Source organism: Ischnura elegans, chromosome 4 (genome assembly GCF_921293095.1).
Source record: "Ischnura elegans chromosome 4, ioIscEleg1.1, whole genome shotgun sequence".
Taxonomy (NCBI): Eukaryota; Metazoa; Arthropoda; class Insecta; order Odonata; family Coenagrionidae; genus Ischnura; species Ischnura elegans.
Window position 1 is genome coordinate 39,632,650 of NC_060249.1, and position 27,368 is coordinate 39,660,017.

The window sequence follows — 27,368 nt, forward strand, 5'->3', positions numbered from 1 at the left end:
ATGGATAAAGTATGCGTTTCATTGTTACATCATCGCCATGTTTCACAGTTGGGAACCAATTTGAATCTTTCATGACTGTCAGTGGTATCAAAATTTTGTCATGATTTTGTGTGTGACCTTTTAAAATTTTAAACGCTTTAATGTCACTTGAAAGACTGCACTCGGCAATGGAAATTTGACGATTATGGATTCACATCGTTTCGCACGCACAGTATGTCGGGAAATCAATAGCTGATTTATGTTTCTCTGGCATCACTCATTACGATATAGTGCATGAAATTTTGTGAGGCCCTATCGCTAGTTTATCACGAGCAATTGTGGACCATAAAATAAGGCGTGACCTTTAATCAAATTCCAAGAATAATCATGAACACGTTTTTATGCATGGCTTTTCGTATCCAAATCACAAGGAGGTTTTGCGTATTAAGGTTATTCTTTTTTCTCTCTCCTCTCAATTTGCACTCTCCAGGTTTCCACTCGGAGTCCAAAGGGGAGCGGAGGGAGTAGCAGCCCTGGTTCGCTGACCCCACCCTCGGGCCCCCCGCATCTCCCACCCACCCCCGGTCTCACCCCACTCCCCCAAAATCCACCCTCTTCCCCGCTCCTGCCACCCCATGCCGCGGGTAGCCACCTACGATCGGCGACGTCCTTGGATGCCATCTCTCGGGCGAGGCGGAAAACCTGTGGTATGGGCCCTCTGCCTACAGAAGGGGAAAGGGCGCTGCCGACAAGGAGCGCCACGGTCGGGTCGTGTGAGTATTTAAAACTACTTGGTCCCTGATGAGGCGATTCTCTGGCGGGAAATTCTAAATTCGTACAGTGGAAAGCCATTGATTTCCCTAATCCCATCTCGAATTCATGTCTCCAAAATCCTAAGCTATTAAAAAATACACCAATTTCGTCGTATATGCGTTTGACCTTCTGCTTCGGAGCATGTTATTTTGTCAATATGGAAATTGTTAGGCATATATTCTTTATGTCATTCTCAAGTATAAAAATTACTATAATTTTTTTATATTTTGGATCACATGTCAAATAAAATTATTCAAAACATATTTACTATGTCGGTCAAAGCCTAATTTAGACATTTTGCATATGGTTAGGGTGGTTGCCTAGTACTTTTACTGAATGAGAAGCTATAGTTGCATGAACCATATCACAGCCGTAGGTCGATATGATTTCCAGAGATTGTTAATTTTAACCCAAATATAAACAGTAATTGTGCTCCTGTCAGGGCTATATTAAATAGTTTTTGTACTGAACTAATTTGTCTTGTTGTTTTATCAAGAAAAATAATCATTTAAGCAAACGAAACTAATCATCCCTTTCCTGTAGTAGAAGCACTAATCGTGTATTTCTCTTTTTAACTGTTCATTTCAGTGGAAATGCACTGGACTTATCTGGATTGTACTAATATTGTACTCGTCTGCAGACCATACATATCTATACGTTTATATTTCAAAAAAAGTATCTTATGGATCACATAAATACATGCATAAAATACGCATATAGTTAATAAATCGATGAGAATATTGTGAGCACTTGATTATTGATAGATTTTTCTGGCTCACTTTAAGATGCTCTTCATGTATTCTTGGTGGCCTCTTAATAGAATGAGGTCAGATCTTCATTGCTTAGGGTTCTGAATTTTATTTTATCCAGACAAGTGGCTATTTCCATACAGAGTTGATTTTTCCAGGCGCTGTTCGTTGCCAGTCAATATCATCGCTGCTCTTAGCGGTAGATTTCAACATCGTTATTCTTGCCGGTTCTGTATACTTACTTCTTTTTCAGTCTTCTTTATGATACTTTTTTTTCTAATTTCAACCAATCTTCTCTTCAAAAATTAATTTACAAATTTCGTATCTACTCCAAACTGGACTTCATATATTTCGAAGCCTGATAATCGCTTGAATACTTCCATTTTTACTTTTATGTCAATAATTGTTTTCTTGTCAGATTCCCTATCAGGAGTTTCGGAATGAACAAGGCTATATTCACCAAGCATTATAGTCAGTCAAAGATTTAGACCTTTATCGAAGGGATTGTGTTTTATTTAAATCAAGATGTACTTATCGAGTTCAGTGATTCATTACTTTTTGTCCTTTCCTGTACTCTAGGGTACCTCGTACCTTAAGAACGCATAAGGTTAGTCTCTATGTAGAAGAAAAGTGGAGATTTTTTAACCCTCTAAATTTTTAAAAGTAAATCGAATTGGATTAATAGAGTCATGAAATATGTTATTTTTGGAGCAAAAATTAATAATTTGGTATCTAAAATGTAAATATTTCTCTCTATATCTTATTTTATGGCACAATATTGATCTGAAATATTTTGATGAATAGTTGTTGCTAAGAATTTTTGTTCAGTCCACTTTGAGATGAAACTATTGATTTAACTGTAGCTTCAAACTTACCATTCATAACATTTGAACCGAAATGATAGCGTAAACCTGTAGTTCACATACACCATCACCTCTAACAGTAACATTTAACTAAAAATTAAAATGCATTCTGCATGATCATTTAATCCCCTTTCGGTAAGGCGAAATAAATATTGCACTGGGTATATATATTCGAGTAAACTTTAGTTAGTCAAAATACTATGTAGACTTTACTATATCACCAAGGGAACTGTCGGTCAATTGTGTCAATAATCCGAGATACTTCCACCTAATATCGCTGATTTGGATTCCTTTAGACTTTAAATAATGAAACTTAGAATTGTACATACACTTAATACGATATGCATTTGCAATTCGTTACTGATGTTCGAGTTCATTACCATTAACGTAATGGTTTATGATATTTAAAATATATTAAAATGCTATGTGATATGTCGAATGCAATTGTTAATGGCGTAAAGTGACGAATTTGTTCAACGGCTGCCACAGAAAAAATGATGGTACTTTGGAATATCAGAAGTTCCAAACTTTGGTGGCTAGTGACGCGTACTCTGTATCAAATTTTTGACCAGTGGTGCTATTTATCAAGTACTGTTTCTTTTTCTTGGGACAAGAGCCTTGAAATATGCGAGCTGAAGAGATCTATGAATATCTCTTGGCTGATATTACTTTTTAAAACTGCATGTAGAAATATTCTACTGAAATTTCAACATTTCCATTGAGGGAAAGTGATTAAGAAGGCTATGGATAAGGCTATACTTCTGACGGAAATATTAATCGTAAGTTATATTTTAATTGGGGAGAAGATATATATTTTTGAACGTCGCTCTTCTTAAAGTAGCTATTTTAAAATAATGAATATTGAATGGTGCCTTTAATATTGAATATTCTAAAGTGCTTCTCACGTATGGAAATAATATTTTTATTCCTAATTTGGGCTCATTCAATTGAAAGATTATCTTTACTTCGATATTTGAAGACCTAATGCGCACACGCATTTGGCAAAAAGACTATCCATAATTTGCGCGATGAATGAAAATGATCGCATTTTGAAGGGTTTAAGAAGAATGTTCACCTTGATGGAAGCATTGTGAAGGCATCTGATCCTGATTTGGAACCGTTTGTCCCAGATGTTAACGAGCGTAACCTAACGAAGGAGCAATAGCGAGGAACGATTGATTTCCTCGTTAGACTTCTGACGCTACTGATTTCTCTCGACCCTCCACTCTAAGGGCCACTTACGATAATTTACGTGCGGGGATCGTTAGGGACCTCTATGGATTCTGAACCACATGGTAGATCCCAGCTAAGTCCGCGCAAGAACTTCGGTTTGCAATTAGGACACGAATAACGGGTGAAGAAGGTCCGTCTTATGCATGGTGTCCTATACTTAGGGTCAGCAATGGTTAGAATATGGGTTATGGAGCAGAGTTTTAGTTACGCTTGGATTACATGATACTAAAATACGGTACTACTACGGCGAGGAAATAATTGAAGTGGCAGATGATTTACCAATGGCTTAAAAATTTTTGTTTCGATCGACAATAACGATACGATTTTCTACCCGCAGCAGCATATTGTAAGAAATAAAAGAAGGTGGGAATAGAGTAATTAAACCTATTTTCACTCGGTTTCTTTTTGTTTCAAGGGATTCAACATATATTCCTAATTTAGAAATAATTTTTACATTATTTATCACAATAATGAGGCTACTTACCTTTCAATTTCTGTGGTGATACAAATGTAAGAATCCCAGCATAGTACTATGAGTAAAACTGCTGTGCCATATTAATAAATGGAGATTAGTAATTTTTGTAATGTATCACCAACAATCCAGTCTTGCGAACGCATTCATTGAAACTGTTTGATTGTACTTACTTTTAAGTATAATATGTTCATTTCAGCTGTAGAGTTTATAATGTGAAGAGCGGGAAATATTTGAGCATATCCGATTCTCAAGAGTTTTCATTCAAAGCTCATAGATGGCAGAAGTGTGAGAGCTCTAGCTAAGCGGAGTTTATCCGCATCCGACTGTATGCGCCAAGCATCGATTTCTTTAGTGCAAATCCCAATTCGCATAGCATGCATTATAATGCTCCTGGCAATCCATGGAAGCCTTCCCGTGGAAAGCGGAAATAAAAATAAATGTGTTCTTAGCATCCGTCAGCTGCTGTTTGAAGCTTTTATGTCTGTGCAACGATTAGTAGGATGGTTAAGTTCGTTCACCCCTAATGCGGCTGTACTATCTTTCTTTAAAGCTCCGCTGAATTTAACGCAAGGACAGCCTTGTCGCATGTCCACGGACACTTGACAGAATTGTACGAGGTTGTCGACCCAACCGCTTATTAAGGGTCATGTGGACGATTCAGCAGACAGCTTTACATCAGACGTGTTAAAGGGTCTTGTTTTTCTTTCGAAAAAGTTCCTCCAGTATAAACTTAACCCATATTCGTACTTAAACCTCTTTAAATGTCATAAATGGGCTTAAAGAAAACAATGTTCAGCGTTTAATATTTGTTCTTCACAAGGCAGTTCAATTCTAAAACAATTTTTATTTGACTTGCTTTTTACCACATAAAGGTTAAATTAATTGCCCTGATGAACATCTTTATGATCACTAATGCCTTTCGTACCTTGATTACAGTTGATGAATGCTTCGGAAAATTAGCCCTTTCAACTGATAGGGTAAAGTTAGAGTAGTCAGGCTAAAGAGCTAATCCATTGTCTTCACTGTATCAGCGAATCACAGAAGTTTTCATTCATTTTAATGTTTTCTGATGAAAATAATGATCACAACAATACTAGTTGGATCACTATCAGTATCACCTCAAAATCGTGAAACATGATGCCATTAGCCAATATTATATTATATTTATTGCTTGTATTTGCTCCTCATTTTAATCCGGTAATACGAAATTTCCACTCTCACAAAATATTTACGATTATTAAATAGACTTTGATGACAATTTTCCCTCACGCTTATCCCATAGTGTGATTAAATTATGTCTCATTTATCTGGAATAATTCCCAAGGAATCGGGCAAATGTTTTGGGGAGAAGGCAGGTGTAGTTTCGTCCATGTTCGTGATATAGTAAATGTCTGTTCTTGTGCCAAAGCCTCTTATTACTCACTCATTCCTGAAACTGCCTCTACTTGTACTTACAATAGTCGTCTTTTGTCTAACAATCTCGTTTTTTGTATTTATTTATAATATGCTAATATTTTAGGATTATAGCACTAAGGTATCGAGACATGTTTTTCTATACTATCGCTACTTCACATCGCGGATTTTCACTCAGCACCGAGTCCTGAGAAGTATTTAAACATTCTTTTTCTGTTACACTTCCTGTTTTAGTCCTACATCCTTCAATTTACTCATATTAATAAATAAGCGCTCAAAGCCTACGACTGGGCGTCCATTTCCGTTTACATACTTGTTATGAGATGAATCTGTCCATATCACATTTGGAACGTTAGTAAATCAAGTAGTCGTTTTTAAAGGTATTTGAAGAACATAATCAACTGAGTCGGGGTCATTGTTGTTAATGCCACAAACAAATGCCCCCAAAAAAATTGGTAAGTCTCCCACATTCCATAATGTGTGTTTTCTCTTAATGTTCTATGTGTTTTGTAAATCTGTGTAGTCAATGTATGGTTCGAGTATGCCTGTCGTGTTTTAATTGCAATGTTAAACATTACTAAAATGAATGATATAATCATTTGACGAAGTTTATATGTTAATGGATGTATGTGTTTCTGTGTGTACATGCGCGTGAATAAGAGCAAGAAGGGAAGTCTCTGTGATGAATGGCATGGCGTCTAGTTAAAATAATCAACGGCTGAAGGATTTGGCGCTTTTTTAAGTTATTTTTTTAAAATAAAAATGAGGTGCTGGAGAGTGCGTGGTATTCACGCATGGTGCTAAGCATAGTTGACAAGGGCGCAGAGAAGGATTTGGTGCATCTCCTTTTTGATTTTTCCAAATTGTACGTTTTGCTTTTTATTTGCTCATAATATACTGTTGCTCCTTAATATTTGTGTCAGAGAGGTTTTAATATGAAATTTAGATGCATTGTTTCACAAAATATTTAATTTGAGACATTCTTAATTTGGATAATTTCCATTTGTTATGTTATTTGAACTCATTATTCAATGAAGAAATTTAATCTACAATTTCAAATTTTATTAAACATTTTAACAGTTTCATAATCTCTGGTCCATGTCATGCCCATTTTTCAATTCAATTCATTATCATATATCCAATCATCGTTGTGCTACTTTGCTACATGCTAAGTCGAAGTCTCAATTCTCGTTTTAAAGTTTACTAAGGTAAATATTTATGCTTTGAAAACTACAAAATCATGGAATACGCAGTTTTCCGAGCATCGTTCTCATATGAATATTCATTAGTTTCAGTTTTTCCTCTCATAAGATCCCATTTGCCTCATCAAATCATTACTTCAAAATGGGCGCTTTACTTCATTAGGACTTAATTTATCCATCAGGTGCTGAATGGGCGGGAGACTGTCAGAGAAGTTGATATCAAAATTTTAGCGCTAAATAATTTCGTGTTTTCTCTTCTCGTTTCAACCAGTGCATCTAGCACGGCACTTTTCTCGTCCGAAATTGTGTTTTTTGACAAATAGTGGTCAATTTATATTTATATCCCTTGTACTCATCTTGGCTGCAAAATTCACGAGAGTAGCTTAAAAGTCATTTTCTTATTTAAGCTAGTTAAGGGTAAAAAAGCGTCAATTCAGTCTCTTTTTTTTTAAATTAATCGTGAGAAATTCTGTATTCGCTGTATGACCAATTTTTTATTTTATCGTTTCTATCGGGAAAATTATTATTTTAACTATGTGATATCACTTAGTAATATTCGTTGAAAATCGTGTAAAAAACTTTCAGAATTCACTATCTGCTAAAAGCACCTTGGCTCAGCGAAATAATCCATGTGTAGCAACCATTTTGAACAAAGTATTTTTTACACCTCCTTTAACCATTCCATGCAGACAATCTAGTTGATACTGGATGTATTTTTTTATAATCAGTGATGAGTTGAATTTCATCATCGAGGCTTCCCTTATTTTGATGTCTGGTTTGTTTTACTAAAAACATCCTACCCTAAATCCATAAGCCTTAATCTTCCCTAAATCAGTTTATCACCTTCAAAATGCCTTTCTATCTTGATTGGTAATCCTTATCTTCCCCTTTACTGTTCTCCAGCATATCTTTATTCCTGTCTCTTCTTTCATAACTTTTCTTCGTTATTATCGCCACCTAAAGTCTTTCCCAGTATACCTGTCGCCAAGCCTCCTTTTAAATCATATCGTATCAATATTCCCAATGGCAATCGCGCCTTCAATCCTTGGTTACGTTCTGTGCGTGACGTAACCCATCTCACACCGTTCAGAATTTCCCATCTATCCTTATTCTTCCTAGCTTAGTCCATCTCGAACCCACTTATATTCCACGTGCGTCAAAAAAAAGTCTGGTGGCACGATTCAACTTTTTTCTCTCCCGTATTCTCTTCTGGTCGCTTCTTTACCCTTCCTTTTCAATTTAGAACTTCTCTCTCTCTCTCAAACCTAATCTCATGGTAATAAATCCAGCTCTTCGCCACTTCTTCGTCCTCAATCTGAATTCCAATCGTTTCATGCCCTCTTTCTCTGGTCCTAATCTTTCGAGATCGCCTCCTACCTCACTATCACCAAGCGCCATACCCATGGATCCAACCCCACGAGCATAGTTAGTGACCAACCTCATCCCCCCCCCTCCGAAAAACACCTGTCTTGATAACAGAAAAGAAATAAATAAAAAAATGCTCTAATTATAAAATGCATAAATGTGAACTCCATTTGACTTGTTGTGTTTTGCTATGCGCATCTATCTTCTCTCTATTCCTATCTTGCTGCTCTCTATGTGTCTCCCGCAGTAACCCAACACGTCCTACGAGAGCCAAACATTTCGGAGACCAGGATTCGGCCACACACGCTTGATAACTTTTCCGAAGGTAAATAAAGGCGACGAAAACATTTTAAACAGAAAAGAGTAAAAAAATGGATCTCCCTCGAATCAAGCACTTTTTCTCCGTTATTCTTCTGCTGGTTTCATTCTTTTATTTTCTACTACTACTCTTGTTTTATACCATTATGATCATTATGCTGCTTTCATAGCACGCTTTATGCTGAAGAAGGGCGTATTCTTGAATCAATGCTTATGGGCCACCCCTTACGTTGATGACCAATGTTTGATATAAATATAATATCCCTTGCTTTTTATTACTTTGCTTATGTATTTTAAGAACGCTTGGGTGCTCACTGAGTCGCACTTTGTTCTTTCCTCTTAAAATATTTTCCTTTTGTAGGAGTATTGACTTAGCATGTAGGATAATGTGAAGATAATATATTGAGAGTTTTCTCTTTTCAGACGGTAGCTCGGTTTAACTATGTTGGTAAAGCAAAAGTAAAAAAAAGTTATTCCTATGCACCTGTATGGCATGTTTGCATGCTTCACTAATATCTTTTGTGTAAAGTTGATGTGATGTATCCACGGAGATATATTCCTCTCCGATGATTGTCATAAAATTTTCAGTAACTGCATGTTGCTGTTCCTTTCACAGCATGAATTGTGCTAATCCTTGGTTTCCAGGAATCACTCATTAGCGGCTACTTGATGCATGGCAGCGTGATTACGGACCCAAAAAAAGGAGATGGATGCGTCAAAACAACAGCGTGACGTCGGAAACCACGCCACGCAACGTAGTCACGTTGTGCACAAGTTGCCTGATAGGTAACTCCTGCTGGATATGGTTCATGATCACGCAGCGACATTGTTCCTCCGCGTATCGCGCAGCCATGGATGCGTGATTCCAGAATCGCGTCCTATGGCAACTGCCTCTCGGGCGACTTGTGCACAACGCAACTGCTTTACGTGGTCTCTGGCACTGTAGTTTCTGACGTAACGCAAACTTTTGATACATCCTTTTCAACTCCCCCGAATCCGTGGCCACGGGTGCATCGCTCATCACGCAGCCACGAATGCGAAGTTCTTGGACATCAGCGGGTTTATTCTGTTTTTTCGGATTCGGGTTCAAAATCGGATGACGCGGCAGATTTAGCATTGTTTGGAAGTTCAATAAATGACCGCATGCAGCGTATAAGTTGCGATTCATTTAAAGAGCTCACTTCCACGGGCACGGTTGACCTTCACCGTGTCATCGTCGCTACTTCGAGTAATGAATGGCTAATTGAACGATTCATTTGTAGATCCAATATCGCTCCAAATGTGGTCATTTTTATTCGAAAGCACAGAATAACCCCTTGGGCTTGAGCTGTCGGTGAATGCGAACCTCCTATTTCAATGCAACTCAGTACGAAATGGAATTTGCACCCCCTGCATTTGCACGCATGCATGATCCATTGAGTATCACGTGATTTTTTCTATGACTGTGGGAACAGTGAAACCGTATTCCGCGCGAGGAAGGTGAGTTCGGTTTCCTGCACACAGGAACATTAAGTACCTATGGTCGCTTGCAAAGTCATGCGCCATCATATTTTCGTCTCTTCTTTTCTTTTTTTTTCTTTCAAGGCGAGGCCGTACTTTTCTTATGTTCATAGAAGAACCTCTGCATCATCACTTGGTACTTACAACTTTTGTCAATGATAGAGGGATACGGCATTCTAAGAGCGCCCTGTTTGGTTAGGAGGCCATATTCTGTAATCTATTTTCCTTGCTCGCCTTGCTTTCTGCATTGTATGTGAATGAGCGTTACGCCCAATCCAGTCTGTAGTAGACTATTCTATCTGTCTCTGTCTCTATCCTACCATAGGCAGTCGAGTAATTATAATGTATAAGACCCAGTTTTCCGTGGTAACGTAGGAATTGGAAATTTTAACCTGTACATATATATATTTTTTGTCACATATAAGCAGCATACTTACAACTAACGGTTGTTATTATTGGCTTTGGTAGCATGTACAGTATTTTCCCGTCGTAATATATAATTGCAAGCGTAATGGTGTAATTGTTTTCTAATGTCTGTGGTGATTTTTTCTTTCAATATGAAGGAATGTTGGTGTGTAGCAAATGCCTGTGTTATACTCTTTACCATCCTTATTCCTTTTCAAAAGGAATTGACAAAATTAAAAGAGGGCATATGCCATGCTGTTGTTTTGGTGTCAAAGATAATTCATGACTTGAGTATATTTGCACAATCAAGTAACTCATGGAATTTGGATGCATGCCAGCATTCATGGTTAAACAGTGAAATTGTGGGATGGGGAATTTGTATGACTAAAAATTCCTTGATATGCAAATTTGAAGAAGTGAGGATTCGTTGAAAATATTATGATTCCAATATTAACCTTGCTCTATGGTACAGTCAAAAATTAATTAACTATCAAAGTTTTAAATTTATATATTTTCGGTAATATTCAATTTAAACGTTAAAGTCCATTATTTTTCATATCAGAAAGTCAACCTTAATGATTATAAAAAGGTACTTCAGAATTCCTAATTATTCATGATTTCTTAGGTAAAATAAAACTATGAGACCATTTTAAGTGTAGTCTGTCTGAGATATATATTAATATTAATCTTTCTTGTTGCTATTAAATGTATCTTTAATCAGTGCCGTTGTTGGTAAAACCAAATAAATAAAATATATATTTCCTTCATTTTTTTATTCGGCGGTTTTTTCTTCTTCCAGATGCTTTACTAGTTAACAATTGGAAAGCCTTAAAACCAGTAACTCACTCAAAAAAAGCTGAATTTAGCATTGCCGACAAACATTTTAAATAATATGTTGCCATTTATTTATCATGCCTTCTGTTTTAAATAACATATTAAATTAAATTTTGGTATGTACCATAAAACGCGGAAGTAATTTTTTCTCAACTATAATTCACTTTTGTTTCAAACGCCTATTTTATGTTTTACTCAAATTTGAAGTTATTGGGTATGAAGACTAATACTAATTTCACCGTCTCTTTAACTCGAGGTATTATGTAACTCGATCAGTTTTTAATGGTGACTTACAAGAATATTTATTTCATTAATGTGATAAATTTTATGAGTCCTAATTTTTTTAACTTGTATACAAGTAATGGCGATGCTGAGCACGCTTAATTTCACTCTTTTTATGGCATGGAATATCTCCCTCCCATCACTTTCACCTTCACGCTCCTCGCCCTATCCATTGTAAGCCTTCCCGTCAGCCTGAGTCATTCGAGGAACGTAAAAAAATGTCAGATCATGAGTAAATTTTACCATGTCCCACTACTTCCCCCGGTTCCTCAGCTGCATATTTTCCTCAACTTTGGTCTCTTGTCTTGTCTCTCTCCCAAACTGACACCTCATCTTTGTCGCTACCAACTTGGGCCACCGTGACCAACAGCTGCCGCCAGGAACCACCGGCATATCCAAGCCCTACAGCAGTCGTCTCAAAAGTCCTTTCCAAACGTCGCATCGGAGTCCGACCTCGCGAAATACCGCGTCACCGCAGCGCCCGGATGGGAGAGGAGGGACCGGAAATCGCCCTCGCTCAGCAACGTCCCGTCGGACAGCCTTCGTCACAAGGTGAGTGCCGATAATGTCCTGTTCTCAGCATCCATTCAACGTCTCGCCGTTTTATCGACGGGCCGTTGGATCAGGTTCTCGCGATCTCTGTTGCTCGGTTCCGTCCATTTTGCGCGTGGTTCGGCAATGCTTTGCGTTACCGGAATCATCAGTCCGGATTTTGATGAATCCTAGACATCAGAAGAGTGTCGAGGAATTTTACTGAGGGAATTCCTTCAATGAATACAAAAAAATCTTGTTTTGACGTATGGCCAAAGTAAATAAATCGTCGAATTTAGGCTTTTCATAAGGAGCACGCCGTCATGAGCCACTGATGAGTGTCAAGGAATTTTACAAAATTAAATCTTTGTTGGAAAAACAAAAAACCTTTCATCACGACGAATTGGTAAAATTAATTAATGTAACTCAAGCTGCTCTGTCGTATTGCTGGAATACACCATGGTCTTTTAACAATAATATACTTTCATGAAGATACTATCAGCTGTTCCGATATGCTGATTGGCATAAAACAATGATGGAGCAGAGTTCATTTCGTAGTGAATCACTCGTTCTCTCGCTAAATCAATAGCCTATCTGATAGAAACAATGAGTATTTCAACGCATTAAACTGGAATATAAAATATTCGATGGGCAATTGTAACATATAACCAGAAAGAAAAGGATTTGTTCTCTGTACATATTAGGCATTGTATTCATCGTTAGAGAAGGGAAACCTGTGTATTATTTGATGCCAACAGCTTTTGAATATTCCTTTCCCTTTAATATTTAATAGTAACATTTATAATGGAAAAGGAAACATGTGTTCCTTCCTATGCATTCTAGCCATCGTATATTTTTTTAAAATAATATTGAAAAACCATAATTCAAACATTGACCCAGTTTATACTTCATAGTTATTAATACATTTTCAATACTTGGAATTCTCTTTAGGAAATACACCCTTTTATACAAATTTTACGTCCCTACTAATCTATCGTTTTAGACACATTTGTGGTATTTGTTTTTGATTTTGACACTTAAAACACACAATATATATTCACTAAGCATGGACAAGTTGACAACACCTTAGGTTGAATATAGATCCCTTACTGTCACAACTTATCACCTCAATAAAAACTAAGCACGTATACTCAAAACCGATATTTTTGCAAAAATGATTTTCTTTATTTTTTGTACAAAGAACACTATCACAAATCATATCCGTCCATTAGTTTCGTATAACCCTTATACAGTCTGAAATTAATGTTTTCTTTTGTTAAATCTGTATCTGAAGCAGTTAGCTCATTTCCCACTATCAGGAATACAGGATTGAAGATGTTGGCTTTTATTAGGGTGACATATATAGCCAACTATTGCAGTCACTAGTGTGACCAACACTTTGACCTCGGTCAATTGGCTACACTTTATTGATAATTGTTGATTACTTTGCGAAAAGTTGTCAGAGAAAAGAATTCCTTGAGTGGTCAATTGCAGTGGTTCTAGGCGTAATGTCTTCATTTTTCGGTCAATCTTATGAGATTTACAACGATTAGTGTCGGTGTTGGTCGGCATTATTTGTTTAACTTGAATAAAAACTAATTTTTTCGGTGAAATATGAGAATAATTTAATCATATGCTTAAATTTTATTGTAAATAAGGTTGTCCATGTAGTATATCGTTTAGGGTATATTGAATTTCCTTCAACATGATAAATCAATTCCTAGTCTGCTCTAATGTTGTGTAAGTTGCTAACCTCGTCGTTCTTGTGTTGAATTGCTTAATCCAGCTTAACCCTGTCTGCCAGTTAATGGCTAAAGTAATTTGCTATCATCATCATGCTATACCTTCGTCCTAGATTATTGGAATTAGTGAATTTGAATCCAAGGTAAAAATATACCCCTTTATACCTCGCACCAATAGTCTTCAATTTATATTTTCAAAATTGTGCCCCCTGTACGTATTTAAATTATAAAGTTGCGAGTGCATGTAAATTTATTTATGGACCATTACTAATGTGGAAAAACTCTTATTAAATATATAAATAAAAATATATAAGTTATTTACCAATAATTTTGAAATAGTTTTTACTATGCTTGAGAGAATTTTTCAGACCAAAAGTACAATTAAAAATAAAATCTTGGTAAATATTTATTCTTTTTTGATATTGGTCCAATATTTGTAAAAATTTAAAAATAAATAAAAAATTGTACCATATATGATATTTCAGTGCCGTTGTTTTACTGAAAAATAGTAGCTAAAAATCTTATCTGAAGCTAAATTACTATTTTTGTCTGTCTTAGTTAAACTGTCAATATATCATATGTAGACTAACTGAAATCTTTGACATCCATTTTTTCTGACTGCAAGATGGAAGTTATAATGCTTAGTATGGCTTTCCAATTGTTTTCCAGTAAATATGCCATAATCCTGCCAAATGGTACAAAATCTTCCCCATCAATTTTAACAGTAATTAGTTACATAGCTTGGCGATGATACCATGAATCCATTTATGTGTTTAAATTGAAAGCATTAGCATAAATGCTGCTGTAGATATGTTTCCCATTTTTAAATTTCAAAGTGACTCCTATTGTCGGCTGAATATTCATGGTAAGTCAACTTACACAATTTCACAGTAAATATTATGAGCGGTGCGTAATGACACATCCTTTTAAGGCTTTTATGATTATTTAAATTATGAATATCTGACTAATTCCATTTTTCGATTGCATTCTAATATTCGCAAAGTCATTTAAATGAATGCTGTTCATTTTCATAAGTGATACCTCTTTTACGGTTTATTTTGGTTAGGGGGTTTGCAAGTCAATGGATTTTTATCAGAATTAAGATTCCAAAGACCAGACCAAATTCCTAGTTTATAAACAGTGTTTATCTTCGAAAAAGACATGTAAGGATGCATAAATGATGAGTTGGGTTTTATTCTATCTCGTAGAAAAAAGCTCCAAGTCCACTACCATGCAAAGACTGCATTAACTTTTTCGCAGAACTTGTATTCCACCAATGTATAATATCTTATTTCTAACTTTAATCATTTGAATCATTCATGTATGAAAAAATGGTCAAGATTAAAGGAATAATAAATGTCCAAACATATTGTAAGCATTCTTTTTATCAATATCTTACAATTTTCATCGGCAGACTATGTGTTTCGAATCCGTTAAATTCACTCTGTAAGAGGGTGGTGATGTTGTGAAGGTGAAATGTGAAAATTCCGAAATTGAAAGTTTAAATAAATATTCAGAAAAAATCATCTTAAAAGCAAAAATATCACATATAACGCTGACTCGAGTCGGTTTTTCGCACACTTGGAACGAAATATTTCACCCTTAAGGCATCATTTACTCGTTCAACGGGCAATCACCTGTCACCATTTGAATTTCCTGTAATCATAGGCTACAATTTGTTTACACTATAGTCTATTTGTCCGCCAGCCCTCACAACTGCATTCATTTGTTCTTGCCCGTTTAGTTCTCCATCCAGGACAACGGCTCAGCCAAGTTCTTCCAGGGGGCTCTACATACGCCCAACATGGGCGAAAAGGTGGCTCAGGTAGGTGATTTGTAGTGGTGAGGATTCCTTTCTTTCGTGTTTTGGGCGTTTTCGAAATCTTAAAAAATCAAGTTAACGTCATTTAGAGTTCACTCGATGACGAAGGAAGCCGATTACATGGGACAATTTACGAACTCCCTCTAACGAAAGAGACATCTAACGGTAATTGCCAAGTTTATGACTTCAATACTTATGGTCGCGCACATTACGCTAGTGAATTCTCAAGTCCTCCGCTGGAATTGTTGTCGCTCCGTGCGCATTAAAATCAGACTTCAAAATCGCCACTCGCGGCGCTACCATTCATCGAATTCCGCTTTTCACGAGGAAATACATGGCAGTAATACGTAATTGAGCCAATAAATCATATAAATCACACATTTAACGCATAGTAGACGATTGTCAACTAAAAAGACCATTTCCAGGATGGCGAAAGTCACTGTAAACTGTAAACCGCTGTTTAGTGGCACCGTCGAATAAAATGTGCGCTAAACGGCAACAGAGATAACGCTTTACCATCATGTTCTTGGGCCTCCTTCATTGAAGTCCCCTTGACTATGGTCACTATTGATAACTCGATGCTCAATCTTATGAACGCGAAGATGGCTGATAGATGTCACCCGTTGTGGGGATAGTTGGAAATTTTTCATATAAGGCGTTGTCCTTCGTCATCAAGTGAACTCGAAAGCAACTTAACTTGATTATTTGTGCCTTCTAAAACGCCTTTAGATGTTGATGTTTTCATTTCAGTCGCGCTCGGTGTACACAATTGTAGGACCCAATATCCTGTAGTAGTTTATCCTGCTATCTATCTTGTTATTTGAGTGGAATCGATGTCTTAGAAGTTGTGTGAGAAACCTTAACCTAGTTCCACTATTTACTCCATGGTATCACATCGTTAATTGCATTGTTATTTCTTAGTATGAAACCTCGCACCTTTCTCCAATAGGCCAAGCAATATTGCAATAGTGTAAATGTGTATTGTATATCAGCTATTGTCTCATTCCCTCTTAGGAATCAACAATAGTTATAACCATCAAGTATGAGATCTGGCTGTCATATGGAGGATACAACGCAATTTCTGGAGCATAACTAATGTTTGAAGATTAATATCAGGATTTTAGGCTGATTTGTCATCGGTCAAAATTAGAGTTAATAATTGTCCCTCTCGAGGTATCATAAATCAAGTTGCATGTTTATTTTTAGCATGGAGTTGTTCTCAGTACATTTTATAGCCGTTTAAAATATTAAGGAGTAATATTTTTTTATTGTGATAACGACTACGGTTTTGAAACAGCAAAATATTATCGTCAGCATTCTGATGTTTGTCGTTGCAGCGTCAGCTCCATATTTATATTCCGAATTACTATTGTTTAGTGACACATTAGAGCATAGAAACTGTTTCAGAGTATCAAAATCGAAAATTGCACAATACACTTGCATGATTGATGTGTTTTAACGTTGCTTTGTGTTTGAATGTTCTATTAGTTATTGCATATATCCATCATGGAAATTAGGGTACTTTATTGCACACTCATCCACAACTAATATAAGTTCTGCAAGTAAAGTTGAAACGATTTCCACCTACACAAATTTTGATATTTCAACATTTTGATATACTTAGTGTAAATCGTAGCTGGGAGGCTGAGACTTCTTAGCTGATAATCTTACGTCTGTCTGTTGTTGTTAAACCGCTACTGTCTGCCGTAAAAGCTAAAAGCTCTCAAGGCCAATTTCTTTGGCTGTGGCTGTAAAAATTAATTCGGTAGCCTCTAATATTTCTTCTAAAATGTCGTATAAATTTTTCGTCTACGAAAAAAAATCGTCGTCATGAAAAATGTGTGGTCATTACAATCGAATTCCTACGATGATCCAGTATCTTCAGGCGGGTGGATTGGTGCTACTGGTAAGTAAAGCATAAGATTTTCACGTTGATACATAAATTACCTGTCCTTGTTCTTATTATAAGTAATTAATTAAATTTCCTTCAACGTATCATACAACCTATGCTTCCTGTGAATCATTTGAATCGGACACAACGCATTACAATTCATTTAATTATAAATAACCTGGAATCTCATTATTATTGAAACCTATTAGCAGGTTGTGCATACAATATATAAGAGTTACGTTCGGGAAAGTAAGTTCTGTTTTGAAATTAGGAAAGAGCAAGTACAGATACTTCAAAGAAATTTATTGCATATATTTCTACTACTCTTACACTATTTTTGACGTAGATCCCGTGACTTTCCGGGTAATTGCCATAGCATGGCACAAGTTTTTGTATACCCTCTCCCTAGAATGTTGCCGCCAGTGAAGTCATCCAACATCACGGTAACATCACGGGATCTACGGCAAAAATAGTTTAAGAGTGGTGGAGATGTGTTCTATAAATTTCTTTGAAATATCTTTACTTGTTCTTTTTTAATTTCAAAATGGAAGTTACTTCCCGAATTCACCTCGTATATTTCAATTAAATCGTCTAAATGATGGATCATCATGCCTATTTTGGTGCGAAAAATATATGAAATTTGAAGATCTCTTACGTGGCCTTGTTATTTGTTGGAGAGAATTTTTTTATAATGAGAAAAGACTGAATATTAAGGGTTTATAGTCTATGACATTCCGACATCTTACAGTCGAAGTGATGTAATATCTAAAAGCGATATGCAATCGAGGGCTTTCGCTTCCATTAATGATGACCAACCCTGCCCGCTTGCCCAGAAGAAGAATAAATATGAAAGTGTTTTTCTCGCGTTAATTTGCGAACAAATATCAAGGAACTCTTCCACTGGATAATGTAATTTTGTGACCTAGTACGTTTTTACAATTTAATTTTTTAACCAATGCCAAGGAAAACCAATTATTTTATTAAAATATATATTTCTTGTTTCCAAAAACTATTTGAATTAGATTATATTAATGTATTAGTATTATATTGAATATTTATTCTCAATACACTGCGGCACTAATGAAAATGTAAATACTAAATAATGGTGTATCAATAAAATAGAACTTGAATATGGAACATCGGGCATAAAAATGGTGTGGAAATGGAATTTATGCCGAAAACAAAACGAAAAGATTACACCTTTTAGACTGATAATCTATTATTCCTTGCATTCCACATCTATATGAGGCACATTATCTATTTGCAAATTCATCAGATTTTGTTAATTTTTCCCCAGCAATATATTGGTATTCTAAGGTATGGAAGGCGGTTTTGTACGCTGGTATAAGAAAGTTGCTGTGAAAATAAGTGTTACTATTATGGAACTGAAGGAAATTATGGCCATTTTTCCGTTGAATAGCTTTTCCTGTGACTTTATGTTTAGTACAATGTTAAGTGAAAGAGCGTTCAGGGGTCGAAAACAAAATTAAATATTTCAGGTGGTTCGGGAAAACGTTTACTATCGACTTCATTACAGCAATCACGTGTTAACGTGTTTACCAAATTTATTTTTGGTTGACGAGTTCTGAATCAGTCTACAATTCGTCTGAACAAAGGTTGGATTCTTTAATCATTACATCCCTTTTTCCTGTATCGTTATGTTACTTATGTTAATGAGCATGGCTCAATAATTATTTTTCACATTTAATTATTATCAATCAACCTTTAATTATGATCTAACCGATAATTACATTTTTATCGGCGATAAAATTTTTTTTTTAGTTTTATTATTTCTGCGTTTGCTTTGTGAACGGAGTTCAAGGGTAAGGAAAATTTATATTGTTATGCGTAAAGATTATGAGTAATGGTAGTTTTGGAATGACGTATAATCACAGGCTAGGTACTGCTATTAATCTTTAACCTTTGTAGCCTTTCAAATTTGATCCTTGAAGGCTATAATATCTCTTTAATCTCAACAGCATTTGAAATTTCTTTTTAAGCAATTATACTGTGGGTAGTAGTGAATTTATATGGTCTTTATCCGCTTTTGCACTTTGACTATAGATATACTTTTTTGATAATATAAAATATTTTATTTTATTTTCATACCTCACTAAAGTTTTTATACCAAACTAAAATTTCAAACGTGAGTTTCATTGGTTAAAACTGTGACCGTAGTTATTATCTGAATACATTGCGGGAAATTAATGGACAGAACATGACCACCCGTCCTTTGCGACGAATAACAGCACGGTTGTTTTCCTCTGTCCACATTACCAATCCGTGTCTCAAATGTGTGTGGTTAGCTCATCCGATTTTGGACTGATTTTGAAAGCGACGCTTTTGAAATCCTTTGGGAAATAAAGTGTCCGTAGTCGGCGGCTCAACACGCGGTCACGCTAACCCTTGCAGGAATGAGCCCATTAGTGCGTGACGCTTTCCCTCAGCAGTCGAAAATTACATTGCTGCAGGTTTCAAATACGGTTGATATGCTCGTGAATAGGTACTCGCGTATTATATCAGCCATTGAATTCGGGCAAGCTCCCCTGAGTATCTAGACTAGCGTATGACGATGACAAAAAGTTTTTTTTATGGGCATTCCCACTTTTCCTCACCGCGGTGGTGATCAAGTTTCATAAAGTTCGCAGTGCGGTGGTCATACGTTACGATGAATCATCCATATTTCTTTCGTGATTTTCGTATAAAATGCCGATGGTCACGTTATGGTGCATTATCCATGTCATTTGGAGTTGTGATGAGGGAAAAAACTTTTTCGTCGCCCAAACTATGAAAAGTTCGTGCTTTGCAACTTAGGCGACCTATATCAGTTCTATACCCAACGGAATTTGAATAGCTGAAATAATGAGCTGGAAAGAGTACTTACTTGTATTTGATGCTATTTAGTTCAAATGCACAGTTTTTCCTTATTAATATTTTTCATGAATACATCCGTCAATACTATGTTTTATTAAACTGATTTACGTAGGATTTATCCTAGCCGCAGACAAAACTCTGTCATCTGTAAATAAATTGAAATTATGCTTATGATCTTCAATTGTCGAATTACGAGTGAACTTTGAGATTAATTTGGGGCATTGGAGTAGAGATTATCAAATATTATGTTTATAGGTTGACTGGTACTGGATACTTTACAAATATCGAATGTTAATAACAGCCTTACCTTTCTCTTTTTTAGAAGTTAGGAATTAATTTAAAACCTTACTTTGGAAAATATTCTAATGCTAGAAATTCTCGATCAAAACTGGAATAATTGGAGCACTGATATAATGTGTATAAAATCATTTTTTGAATGTGCAACAAATTAATTCTTCTTTAGATAAAATACTCGGCTTTATCGGCTTCTTGAGCTATGTTACTGCTATTGTCTCCTTATCATGGGATTTACAGTAGGAAAGTTAGGTAAATATAACTATTTAGAGATGCTTATAAAATCACAGTCACTTGCGTGATGATGGCACGTTTACAATTTGTTCCGATTTGCAGTAGTTTTGAATTTACAACCTTTTGAATGTTAACCAGGAGAATCATCTCCAAAAAATGTTTCAGCATAAGACTCCTGTACCTTATAAAATATAATATTTTGAAATTTTGCTTTGAAAACAAAAAACCTTATTTTTCCCCGAAACTTTTGCGTTGGAATGGATAGCATTTTATTAGTACTTTTAGCGTTTATAAAATATAACAAATATTAATGGATGTTCTCGTTTCCTGTACACAAATTTCAAGTGATTTTAGAAACTGTATGTTTAGTATGTTGAACTGCACCCTATAGTCCTTAGTCCTTTTATAAGGGTATATTATTTTGGTATTTTACATCTGCTGTATTTTTCATCAGCTGTAGTTCACAACGAATATAAATTCTAACTTGTATTGAAATGAACTTCTAAACTAGCTCACTCTACGATCTTCAGCGATATGTAATCCAGAATTTCAACTGCAAAAACGAACTACAACGAAATCGTGTTTGTCGGGCAAAGTCCCTCTGATTAGGCGCAGCATGAGTCGATGTAGTACGGTATACCAAGTTAAAGATTACCATAAAAGGGGTTAGTTATTGTTAAAGTAGCAACTATAAGATAACGGTGCACTCCCTTTACAACTCTGTGTTTTTACTCTTTTTATTCGGCTCAGACGATTTGGCACAAGATCAACGAACCCTCCGTGGGTCGTGACCCGATTCAGGGTCACAGACGCTCTGCTTACCACTGCGGTGGGTCATTATAAAACCCTCTTGGCCATCTCCATTTGATTCCTCCTGAAATATTTTCTCGAAGTCACAATTTTTATAGGATCTCTTAAATCGGCGCCATGAGCATTGCTACCGTTGTCTAGAGGAAAGATTTGGAGCATGGCTATGTAAACTTTTCACATAAGAAACTTTGGGCGTATATTCATCAACGGTTTTTTATCCCTCCATTGCGGCGTTAATTAATATTCCTTTTTAAATAAATTTAAGGAAAATATTTTAGTTTTTATATCCCTATTATAAATTCTTCGGTTCATCAGCTATCCTAATTCGATTGAATATCATTACATAAATGTCTAGCTCTTTATATTGTTGATCGTCCATATTTTTTATTATGGTGTTTTAAAAAATTAATGGATGCAGGCGGTGATTTGTAGAATTTCGGTTCATTAATCATGTCGTGTAATAAACCGCTTTGAACTGCCCACTCAGCTTTTAATTACCTCGATCGATTTTAACAACAATTGGCAATTTTCAGATGACACTCTCCCTTGAAAATGTCTCGTTGTAGTGGTAATTACAATTTTTGCAATTACCACTACAATGAGACATTTCTGTGTGGAAAGTACAATTTTTTCAGTGTTTTACGATTGGAATTTTACACTTTATGACGTGATATTTAAGTTTCTTGTATCCAGTGGATGTTTAAAAACTAAAATAAACTAACCATAAAGTGTTGCAGCTAACATTCTATTTCAATTCTTTTAAATATTCTATTAAACTTCAACTTCGTTATTATTCACATGCTGTCCATTATTGAATTCTCAATTCACTTATGAAGATTTTATTTTGGTTGTATATTTAGAAGTGCAAATGCAGAAGAATAGTTATTGCCTTTTTCTTATTTTCTATCTTTGATTCTAAGCGACTTTTTGGACTTATATAAAGTTTTTTTTTCGATTTCTTGGTCATAATTCGTTATTTTTTCTCCCCTATGTCTTCCCTGATGGCTAATAGGCTATATAGTTAATGTAGTCCTTAAATACAATTTTTCTTCCGCAGGATTATAAGCTATAGGTCCTAGCCACATTTCCTTATCGATACCCGTAAGATCGCCGTTGTTAAGGAATGTTTGGCCCGGACTGTTGTTAGATGTGAGTCAATTTATACCTTCATCGCTACGTTTATTCCTGCAGCCTGCAAGTGACAGGCAGTATAGTTATGATGTTTTCACAATTGACCAAGACCAAGATACGTCTAATACCCAGAGCACCTGACGAAGCCTTCCCTAAGAATATTTCGCCCACGTCCTCATTTTTTTTAGCCACTCCGATTTCCCGAGAATATATTTACGTGTTTAAGCCATCATATTCTAGTAGTATGAAATTGTTGACCCCTTAAAATACAGATTTATTCTTATCATGCATTTTTCCCAATGTATTTAAAATGGTTCCTCCTGCAGTACAGAAGGAGAATGAGAGTTTGCATTCGGGGAGGAATTTAAGGACATTAAAGGATTACTAATTGTTAACCGTTACCATTATAACCTAATATATCAATAAAGAAGAGTGTTTTATTTCGTCTTAACTTTCCAAAATTCAGCCAGCTACCTGTGGCAGTATCATTGTCATTAAAACTCTTCAATGTAACGTTAAAAACCATAGCGAAGTTATTTACAGTTTAAGGTTTTATTAGGTGTTTTTTGAGTTAGGTTTAAGTTAGAAAGTGTTTTATTTTAGGCAGTCTCTTAGTGGTATCCAGTTGGATTGTGCATTTGCTACTTCCATAATGCTTACCTCACTTTCATTAAAAATAATATGTGATGCTGTGATTTGTCGCTCGTTATATATTAATATGTGAAAAATGAAATTTTTCTTCACCTGATTATTTATATTATCAGCAAGTTTCAAAAAGCTTTATTTGTACAATTATATTACGATACTTACGCTGTTTTAGGTGCTGAAAAAATGTAAGAATTGGGGATATTGGTGGTATTTTATTCTACCAAATCAAAATGCAACTTGCTCAACATCTAAGGTAACATATTGTGTCGGTCCAAAATTTCTTATCTATTTTGTTACTAAGAGTTAGCTGTTTTGGTCGTGTGTTACTAATGGACGTAGCAAAGCAGCTATCAAGCTTTGTCCCTACTTCGCTCAAACTTTGGGGTTTGGATCCGTCGATGTAGTTTCACTCCTGGCTCTTGTCAATTTATTGTTAGATTTATTTGGCTTCTCTTGTGAAAGGTTTTCAGGATAACGCTTTGATCTTTAGCATACAAAGTATGTTTACCCTTGTATGACTGCTCTGATGAGAAGTCAGTGGTGGACTCCTTTCCGTCATTGCTTTGACGTATTACAAAAATGACCGAGTGCTTCTCACCTACCATCCTCGATTCTCTGAAATGTAGACCACAAAGGAGCCTGTGCGTAATAAGGCGTATCATTGTTGTTATTGGACGTATTTGTGAAAAATTAATGGAAATAAGAATACTTAGTTAGCTTAAATAAAAAACAATTAATCGAAGGTAGAACTCCGTTGCTGTTAAGCAGACTATAATAAAAAACCCCAGGTACATCTAACATCAAAGACATTTTGAGGGTTTCCTAAAACTAAAACTGTTGATGGAAATAAGAAAGTAAATTGATAAATAAATGCGCATTACATACTGTTTTTACATATACTTATTTAATGCTATAAAGCATCATTTAAGAATAATTTTATATTGGCATTCTTATATACAATGATATGCAAGTTGAAATTGACTGATAGTCTAAAATTAAATGAGAGATAAATTCCCCTAAGAAAAACATAGCGAGCACCTCTCTCCTAGATTCGACGAGGTGAATCTTCAAGCCTCGCCTTCTCCTTCAATTTTGCCCCGCCAAGTTCCATCCTTTCCTTCCCAGGCATGCTTCTTGTGCAATTCGTCCCGCGCATTTCTAGTCTAAGTTATGGGGCACGCTATCCAGCGACGTCACGTGGCAGGACTGCCTATCGCCCACCTCCAGCCCCCATTCCACGTAACCACCTTAAACCCTCTCTCGCTCCCTCCCCCTTCTCATTTCCCTCATCCTTCGTCGTCTCCTCCAGAAGTCCTGCACCACCCACCCACCGACGACGAAGACTTGCGACCCGCCCCAACGCTTTCAAGACCAACGCTGCCTTGGCTGCTCGACTCTCACGCAAGACTTCTCGGCGCTCGACTTCTCTTCTGCCACCTCATCGTCCTCCCACCCACACCCCCAAGTGGATCGAACGTGGCGTGAATGGTGTTAATACTCCTTAAAAAATTTCCAATGCACCGAGAGTGTATCCAGGAAAATAGAACTTACCGTGTGACATATTGTAATATTAACCGTTTTGAGTCAAGAATCTCGTCTGCAAATATTCTGTTTTAAATAAATGTGAATTAACAACAGTTTTAACACGTTATTTCAATGTAGAGGAACGAAGTGCCAAAGTAGAGGTGTTAATACTGAAAATATGTGCCACTTTGGACGAACTACCTTTGGTTTTAAAGTGGTTAAAAGCTAATGTTTAAAATGTACCTTTATCTAATAAAAATTATGATACATGCATTAATAATAAGTAAGGAACAAAAACTAAAAACTTACTTCCAAATACCTGTAGTGTTCTTCAAAATTGTTTAAGTTGGCGTGCCTAAATGACGAGAATCTTCGTCATTTAGGAACGCTCGGGAAAATATTGGTGAGAATGCTTGTCATCCGTACGCAACGTGTTATTGCTATGAGTAAAGTTAATCTGCCACAAATAGGTAAGAAAATAATGATAGGTATAGCCCAGTATGTGTGACCGAGACTTTTTCAGTAATAATGAAAATTGCCACGGGATATATTGTTGCGTTAGCTCTTTCTAGTCAAGGAATTCACGTAGTGTGTCCACTGTTAAACATGTATGAAGGAACAGCCATTTAAATGTTATGTTTCAAATTTATCTGCCCCATGTTGGCTATAAAATAATCATAGGAAGGTACGTAGAGACAACCTCAGTTGATGCAACCTCATATCTGTTTTATAGAGAGGTGAAAGGTGAATGGAATATTTATAAAATTTTACAATAAAAAATTATTAAAGGGTTTAAGGCGAATGTGTATCGCAAATGTTTATCGGCTATTTATTTTTTTCATTTTTAAAATTTGTGAAGAACAAGTAACGCCTTTTATGAATGCATTAATATTAATGTATTAAACGACTCAGAAACGAGAGTCATCTCGCTTCTTTCCGTCATTAGGGAACAGTGCCGTCTATTTTTGCGTGGGATTAATAGGTTAAAATTAATAACATGTGTTGCATAGATTGAATGCTTCCAATATAATTATGATCTGTGCTTGGTTCTCAGTTGATGACATTTCAGTTTAATATTGTTTATGCTTGATTAAAAGCTTCATTTGCGCTCTAAATGCAAATGTTTACGTACTTCATACTCTTCCTTCTGGATTTATGTGTACGTATTAAATAAACAAATTCTGCTTGAACATGACCACTGCCCAGTGTTACAATTATCGCTAAAATTACTATGGCTTGTTTCTTCCTTCTTCATTTTTTCCTCTTTTTCATGGATGCCCAATTTTTCCCTTCCACAATCTTCCTCGCTTCTTTCCTCCTGACACTGTCAATGTTGTCAGGCGAGAAAGGTATGAATAAACATGAGAGTAAATGAGCAAAGTTGCATAAGTATTTCGAAGGACTGAGGAAGAGATGGGGATAGTTTCTGCGCGCGCGCATTAGTTTTATCGGGAGCCTTCGCAATTCAAAGAATTTCCAGCCGGTCTGCGTCAAATACAAAATTGCCTTTGGCGTTGATGGAGAGCTTGTCGAGTATCATAGGTGATTCCATAGAAATTTGGATTGCAAAAGCTCTGTGTGATAAATGTAGCGGATTTATGAAATTACTGACGTATAGTGATTCCCATGTTCAGATTTCAATAGCGGAACTAATACTGGGGCTTGTGCCTGTCTACCTATCGCGCTAACTGATTCTTTGAATTTTTTCACGAAAAGCGCCGTTTTAGGAATCGATTGGTGCTACTTAACTTTTTATAAGATAGACTATGCTGCCATTATGTTGTAAAGTAGGCCCTCATTATCAGTATGAAGCAAAACACATCACTCACAAATCATCCACATTCTATCATATTTTGCAGTGTTATTATCTCCGAATAATACGTTTAGAAGTTTAAGTGAAAAATTTTATGCACCCGAAACCTTCCGATATGTCCAATGAGGATTCTAAAGTAGCTTTAGTTTTATTTCATCGCAATTTTCACCTCATATTTCATTTAAAATAAGACCAAACTGTGGCAGATTTAATCACAAGGTATTGTCTCAAGCAGTAAATACAAGTGAAGGAAAATGCTCCTTTTTAGATTCCCAATTTCTAGCTTGTGATAATTTGAATGTAATTTCTTTTGCCTTTCGTGACCAATTTTAAATCAAATCAGTATTTCTTATCATATGGTGCGTTTATTTTGATGAAGAAGTTGGACACATGAAAAGGAAATAGCTGACGGTGGGTTTTTTAATATATAATAGGCTTTCATTGAATATTTGGATAGTATGTTATTCAACATAGTTTCCTGAATTATTTATCCTAAAATATCCAGTAAAGACAAAAGAATATGAATGCCATGTAGCTAAGCCATTTTCAACTCACACTCGAAGTCATGTAGTCGACTTCGTGGGCCTTAATTATCGACTGACACGGGATTGTTGAGGCCTGCA

The 27,368-nt window shown here is 35.9% G+C and overlaps 1 protein-coding gene across 1 annotated transcript in view; it reads left to right on the plus strand.

The window, feature by feature from the left end:
• Positions 1-27,368, plus strand: part of LOC124158120 (potassium voltage-gated channel subfamily H member 2) — a 404,742-nt gene continuing 377,374 nt past the window's right edge. The window contains exons 1-5 of the mRNA XM_046533302.1: positions 1-9; positions 470-752; positions 8,340-8,417; positions 11,802-11,983; positions 15,449-15,529. Coding sequence (XP_046389258.1) covers positions 1-9; positions 470-752; positions 8,340-8,417; positions 11,802-11,983; positions 15,449-15,529 — 633 coding nt within the window. The remainder of the gene's footprint in view (positions 10-469; positions 753-8,339; positions 8,418-11,801; positions 11,984-15,448; positions 15,530-27,368) is intronic.